At 40.1% G+C, this 7,346-nt stretch overlaps 1 protein-coding gene across 10 annotated transcripts; it reads left to right on the top strand.

The window, feature by feature from the left end:
• Window positions 1-498: 498 nt before the first annotated feature.
• LOC116213942 (calmodulin-binding receptor-like cytoplasmic kinase 3) lies at window positions 499-5,821 on the top strand. 10 transcript variants are annotated; one of them, XM_031549107.1, is made up of 9 exons: window positions 499-684; window positions 932-1,016; window positions 1,198-1,836; window positions 1,947-2,189; window positions 2,624-2,883; window positions 3,253-3,418; window positions 3,504-3,593; window positions 4,092-4,393; window positions 4,827-5,821. In XM_031549107.1, exons 3-9 carry the CDS (start codon window positions 1,566-1,568, stop codon window positions 5,037-5,039), a joined length of 1,545 nt encoding a protein of 514 aa, XP_031404967.1. In that variant the 5' UTR covers window positions 499-684; window positions 932-1,016; window positions 1,198-1,565; the 3' UTR covers window positions 5,040-5,821. The 10 variants fall into 10 exon arrangements, with proteins under 10 accessions (XP_031404967.1, XP_031404966.1, XP_031404964.1 ...); XM_031549106.1 differs by having other exon boundaries at window positions 932-1,031; XM_031549104.1 differs by having other exon boundaries at window positions 898-1,016.
• The last annotated feature ends 1,525 nt before the right edge of the window (window positions 5,822-7,346 follow it).

Below are 7,346 nucleotides of genomic sequence, written 5' to 3'. Positions count from 1 at the left end.
ACTAGGTTCCATCACAATCTTAAAATTAAACACTGAGCTCAAACTTAGCTCCCACGGACTAGAGAATACATGAAAGAATTGATGTCAGGCATTAACTTATTTGGTTTGCAAATATGATTTTAAAATCACAACTTTAATCTAATTCTATTCACAATAAAACAAAATAATTCATACAAAATCAAAGAGTAGATCCCATTTATATAACTTTTTTTTCACAACAAAATAAAATAACTTATATAAAGTCAAAGGGTGGACTCCATTTATATCACTCTTTTTCAAAATCAAAATCTAATCTTAAAACCCTGCTTTCAAACTAAACTCAGCATAAAAATAAAAAGGAGTTCACTAATGTTAAAGAAAAATGGGCAGAAATTGCCGATCAAACCCAATAACACCCATTCAATCAATCGAATCGACTCGTAGACTAAAAGTTAAAAAATAATTCAATGATTAATATGATATCATGCCGACACCATCCTCAAGAGACCACACTAGAATGGATCAGACCGGACCCTCCCGTCTGATTCTCAAACTTGTCGGGCTTTACATTTGACTGAAAAGTCAATCCCAAAGACGCCCACCCACTTCATCTCCTCTCTCCTCATCCTCCCGATTCGGCCGCCAGGTGGGTGACAACCGACAGCAGCTGATTATTCCTGAGCTTCGATTCTGATTCGTATCTGGGTCAGTTTCTTGCCTGAGCTCTGTCCTTCCGAGTTTCGATTTTGCCTCTAATGGTTTCCCTTCTTATTCTGTTCTCTGAAAGCTTTGTTGGGTTGTTCTTGTTAACCTTGGAAAGTTCGTCTCTTGTGCTTTGTTCTACTCTTTTAGAGGAATCCCTTCTTCGATTTCATCGAGAAATTCGATTCCTTTTCATTACTTCACACTTCACAGCAGACAAAATTCTGTCCACTGTGGGACGTAATGGCAGATGCATATGGTCAGCCGATGGTCAAGATATGTCCCCCTCGAACCCGTGAAAGGCTTGCTCACTTTGATGTCACTGTCATCGATTAGTTGAGTTATTAATGGTATCATTGAATCTGTTATCATTTCTATGATATTGTTTTCCCCGTGTTTCGGACCCTGTTCCCTCGAGCAGCTGGTTTCTGTGATCAATAATATTCTTGAGCTTCAGCTTTTTGACGTTATGACGTATGGCAATAACCTGTTATCTTCCTGAATTGATTAAATTAGGATGCTTCAAGCTCTCCCTGGGAATCCGTAGTGGCTCTGCACATTCATTCCTCCTCGTGGGTTTGCAGACACCTTGGTCGGTATTTAGCCGGCAACCTTTGCTCGTAACGTTGGGAGCATTCTGCTTTTTGTCAGGCAATTAGAGTTTTGGTATCAATCTAGACTTATAAGTGGCGATGATTGTTCCCGCTTATAGGGTTTGCCTGCATCCCTGGTATGTAATTGGTGAACCTTGAAGTAGGTAGAAGCGTCTCTGATTTTTCCGAGTTTGAACCGAGTTTGAATAAGGCTCAGGCTCATGCGGAGAATTTAGACAGTTATCCATAATCATAGACAGAATTATCATAGTGGGGAAGGCCTTCTTCCAAATGACAATGATGGCAATAGCTGCTTCTGCGGTGATGTTGCTTCTACTGCTGCAAGTGCCGAGCATACCAGCCTCAGACCTTTTCAAGTCCAAGGTCTGCGGAGCCAATCATTTAGCATTTTCAGGTTCTCTGGGTGATAACGCTTTTTATGTCAATGGATATTTAGCAGACAAAGTCTTGTTCTGTGATGCCCTCAAGTTCCACCATGCAAATAATTGCTTTTTTGAGGATTATTGGTACACTGATCTCTGTAATTTTGACCTTTCGCAAGGTACTCTTCCAGTTGGATCTGCTTTTTCCAATTTTATGGAGAAAATAGGATTGCTTACTGTATGAGGGAGTTATTTATGAACTTCTTTCCTTATATTTCTGTTTTGGCAGCAACGTTGCCACATTCTGGCGGAAGAAAGCTTTTGCAGACACAAATGAGGGAAGGAACTGCTCTTGATTCAAATAGCCAATTGGGTGACGACAAGCGCATTCATAGGACCTTGTTGAACCGTAAAACTATTGGTGCGGTTGTTCCTGGAATGTTTGCTTTGTGTTGTGTTGTACTTTGTCCTTGCTTTTACAGGAAGAGGAAAGATACAGCTCAGGCTGTGCTAGCCAGGGACCCTAGCTCAGGTAATCCATAATATTTCTTGGATATGTTACTTGAAAAGTTCCAAATTCGTTTGTGCCAGTGAAGTAGTTATTCGATGTTAAAGCTTGTGAAACACACACTGAAAGTTATTGTTTGCAAGGTGTTAAGAATGTAAAAGGGTAGTGAGTTGCATGAGCAAGTAATCTACAATGGCTAAACCAATATGCAGCTGATATGATTTGTTATTTGAACTGTGAAAGGGTCTCCAGTTAACTGCTATAGCAAGATTTCTTGTTTCTGTAAGCGAATTTACTTCTCCTGGAAAAAAAAAGGACGTAACATTGAAAAAAGAGCGATCCCCTTATGGTTTTGTATGAAATGTGTTTGATCGGTATGTTTGTGGTTGTTTCAGACTTTCCTTCAGCATGACGCACAGTTTTTTAACAATGTAACCTGACAAATATTCTTTTCCCAGTGGATTCTCTTCCTGTGTCCGAGTTAACTTCTGCTCCAGAAAAGATTCCTGGCAGTCCTTTTCGGGTGCCACCCAGTCCTCGAATTTCATTTTCCCCGAAGCTCAATAGACTTGGATCCATACATCTTAATCTGAATCAGGTTGTAAAAGCAACCCGGAATTTTTCACCCTCCATGGTAATAGGAGAAGGAGGATTTGGAATGGTTTACAAGGCACAGCTTGAAGATGGCCAGGTGGTTGCCATCAAAAGAGCAAAGAAGGTATATGATGATCCTTTAACATTGTTTCTAAATTCTAACATTGCTCACGGCTGCTCTAGTAATAGAAGAAATATAATCTCTAGTGCCTGAAAATCATTTTCGTTGATTCAAAATATATTGGTCCGTCCTTTTATAGATAACCTGCAGAACTTGTTTTTCGCATTGTGCTAGCTCATGAGGTATTGGGACATAAAATTTTACAGTTGACATTTTTCTTTTCTAATATAATAGTAGGGATTAATTGTCTTTTCTAACCTTGTAGCTGTTAGCAGGTGGTAGTTAAGTAGGCAGAGGCCACTCATGCTATTTAGGCGTTGCCTTTTCCTGTGATTTTCTTTTTCCTTTTTCTAATAGGACTGAAATTTGCAGGAGTACTTTGAGAGTCTCAGGACTGAATTTAGCAGCGAGGTTGACCTTCTATCCAAGATTGATCATCGGAATCTGGTGAAACTACTTGGTTATGTCGATCAAGGGAATGAGCGCCTTATTATAACAGAATATGTACCCAATGGAACCCTAAGAGCTCATTTGGATGGTGAGATTACTGGCCATAGAGTTCTTTCAGTTTTTATTGAGAACACATGTGAGTCTCCTAAGTTTCATTGTTTGGTATATTGCAGGTATTCGTGGTAGAGTCCTGGACTTTAACCAGCGGCTCGAAATTGCCATTGATGTTGCTCATGGCCTGACTTACCTACATTTGTATGCCGGTAAAGAACCTTTCCCTTTCTAGCATTTCCTCTTGCAACCAACAACTTGAAATTGGATGTTAATCTTATGAATTTCCATTTCCATTGTCCGCCTTGCATTTTGGTCCTTGCCATCCCAGTGTCTTGTATCTGCCAGCAGTATCTTTTTCGTCAATACTGATCACATAATTCTAGTCAAATGCTGCATTTCGCTCCAATCTAGTCTCATTTAGTGATTGTTTTTAGTGTCGACATTACGTGAATCCCTGTTAATTGTTATGTTATAAGATACTAATGTGCGGTAATTAACTAAACTATGCATAGCATCACTGGACGTTATTTGACATGCCTGCTGATTTGTTTCTGAAAACTCGGATCAACTGTTATCACCAATGCCGCCAATTGCTTCATGTCTGCCTTCAATTATGACCCATCTTGAGATGCATTGCATAACTTGGATTATTAAATTAATGGATTTCCATTTGATTTTTTACTTCCCGTTTATGTATTCACCTCCAGAGAAGCCAATTATCCATCGAGATGTGAAGTCATCCAACATTATTTTGACCGAGAACATGAGGGCCAAGGTAGCAGATTTTGGATTTGCAAGGCTCGGGACTGCTGCAGACTCGGATAAAACTCATATTTCTACAAAAGTAAAAGGGACAGTCGGTTACTTAGATCCCGAGTATATGAAGACCTACCAACTCACTGCCAAGAGCGATGTCTACTCTTTTGGGATTTTACTTCTAGAAATTCTTACCGGTCGACGTCCTGTGGAACAAAGTAGACCTGTTGAGGAACGGGTAACAATTAGATGGGTAAGGTCTCTTTCCCTATTTTATTTTCCCATTTTTCTGGGGTTTTGTCCCTTGAATTTCGAGAGATATGGTCATTGGTCATATACAATATGAGGAGATCATTATACTCTGGAAACAGAAGTTAGTTGATTAATTACTATGCAGGTGCGACGGGTTGCTGTGTAAATTACTTGAACTAGTTGACGTATGTGCCATTAGGATCTGATTCTATGACTGCCTTAGGAGTATTTGCTTAATGACCACATTTAACTTAAAGATCGTATCTGTTTGCAAACGTTAGCAAGCAGAAATTCCCCATGGTCTGGACTCTTGATGAGTCTTCCATCGTGAGCATCGATCGTGAAACTAGGAATTTTTCTTCTAGAGCCGACAGTTATAGTTCACCTTCGTTTCTGCCCCAGGATTAACCTTAAATATTAATCATGATGAGCAGGTTTTTAAGAAGTTCAATGAAGGGAATATGGCAGAGCTGATGGACCCCAGGGTGGAGGGGATTGTGGACCCCGAGATACTCGTCAGGATAATCAGTTTGGCTATTCAATGTGCTGCACCAGTAAGATTGGATCGACCAGATATGAAAGTAGTTGGAGAGCAGTTGTGGGGGATAAGGGTTGATTATCTGAAGACGGTCAGGAGAGGGTATTGATTCTTAAACTCTTGCATAAGTTATTCGTTTTGAATACTTGTTGTAAATAGTTTTAGAGCATAGGATTGCTTGGAGAGTGAAGACACGAGAGGTAAAGGGATTGGGAAAACTCGTGAAGATTGGAGTTTTTATAGGAAGCTGTACGACATATAGAGAGTTGTTAAGGCCACAGGCTAGGGCAAAATTGGAGGTAGGGGGATGAGATTAATATGAAGGGCAACTTAGAAGGAAAATGGACAAGCAAATATTAGTTTGTCATACTTTTTATGATGATATCAAGTGAAAACCTAGAAAGGGATGAATCTCAACTTCCGTAGTCACTAATTTGGAATAATGCCCGTCCCCATATCACACCAACATGCTCTGGAGAGTATGACGAGAAGAGTAGTGAAGGAGAATGGAGGATTGTACCAAGGATTTCTGGAAGATTGGTTTCGGTGGTTTATAGATTTTCGCTGAAAATACCATAAGAGAGCGAAGACAGACAAGAAGTAGCATATTGGGACGAGCTCCACTGTCCGACGGTTGAGGCAGAAGAACATGTTGCATTCGCTTCATGGGGCCATTCTGTTTTTCAAACAGACGAAGAATGAAGACGGCAATAGGGATTCAAACCATTCATCACTCTAGCGTGTTAGAGTTGTTCAGTACTTGTGATTGAAAGCCTTGAAGATGTATTAATCTCTCCCTTTCTTTTGTAGTGATTTGTTGATGACAACCCTTCATTATGTATCTTGATATTTGGATGAATGAATGTTCGCATTTTTCTCGGTTATATTAGAGTTCCCGTGCTTATTGATATATATATATATATATATATATATTTTGGGTTCATTTCTGATTCTGCAACTTGTTGGCATCTGTTATAGCTAAGGGTATTAATCGATGTTCCCTTCACCATTGTTTGGTAGTGTCATTACTAAGAGAACCGTTACCAATTGATCACTGTATCATTTGTCACTAAATGTTTTATAGAGGCATTATACACTTGTTGGGAAAGAGTTTGATAATATAATCGCCGCTAAAAGTTTATGTTTTATTTTGCACCACGCTTTTTATTGTCCCATTATCTTTCAAGATTAGGTTTTACTATCATCATGGAAACTTAGCAGTAGAATTCGATATTATTGCGCACGTACTTGTGGCAACGGCCAGTGAATGACAGGAAGATGAAATTCATGAACAAGGACCGAAAGCCTATTGGACGATCAGTGACAAGGAAATATATGTTTCTGACAAAAAAAAAAGGGAAAAAGAAAGTTCATTGGAGTTCCCTTGGATGAAGAAGATGGCAACATCGTCCGTCTGTCTCGAGTCGAGAAACCTTCCTCATTCCCGACCCTCCCGTTGCAGCAAGGAAGGAGCACTCTCATCATCCTTCAGAGGATCCTGCTTCAACTTCCCAACCTGCGAGTCTCTTTACGGATCAATCTGCAGAGGCGGGCTAGCGAAGCGAGGCTGAGGTCCCAGATATATAGCACCACACCTCCTCGACAAGCACGTATACAATCGAGGGCACTTGCCGATCCCGTAAAAGATCTCGCACAGTTTCTTGCACATGTCGAAGCACCGAGGATCGATAGCAGTTCCTAGAGGCTGAGCAGTAAGAGCTCCATATGCCAAGAGCAGCATCATCATCACGACTACTTTTCTCATACCATCAGCTCCCTTCACGTCCATGGTAGAAATCACTCTCACTTTTTGGAAGCTGGTCGTAGCAAATCTGGATTTATATGAACCTGGTCGAATGCCGTTTCTTATGTAAACTGGAACTAAATATTCGAAGAAACCGATAATTAATTGTTGCCAATTATTTTGGTAATCCAAAACGAAATATTAATTAAAGATTCATTGATTTCAAGATGAAAACTTAACGAGGACCATGTTTTGTCTACGCGTAACTCATTAAATGATCAGTTTATCAAAATAAGAATGATTTAGACCGTCATTCATGTGCTTGTCTCTCAAGTAGTTAACCCGACTAACGGCCTACCTATGGGGCTGCCTCCTCACCACAGAGTCCTGCACTTCTCACCGCAATGCTCTGCCCATACGATTCTTGCAATTGTCGTTCTCAACCAACTGATCGAGCTGCCGAAGGTAAACGCAGCAAAACATCCAGCACTGGTTTTTTCCTCGTCGAAAAATTACTACAATTAGAAAAAGAACTTCTGCAACTACCACCAAGTACACTCCCAAAGAAGCCTGAATCAAGTTAATACTAAATCAACACTAATACAGAAAGTACATTTTCCGTGTCAGTCACCAATAAGATGTACATGTAATGCAGAACAAATGAAAAATGCC

This window comes from Punica granatum, chromosome 7 (assembly GCF_007655135.1).
Source record: "Punica granatum isolate Tunisia-2019 chromosome 7, ASM765513v2, whole genome shotgun sequence".
Lineage (NCBI taxonomy): Eukaryota > Viridiplantae > Streptophyta > Magnoliopsida > Myrtales > Lythraceae > Punica > Punica granatum.
Note: the sequence above shows the minus strand (reverse complement) of the source record. Positions and strands in the feature narration are given on the sequence as shown.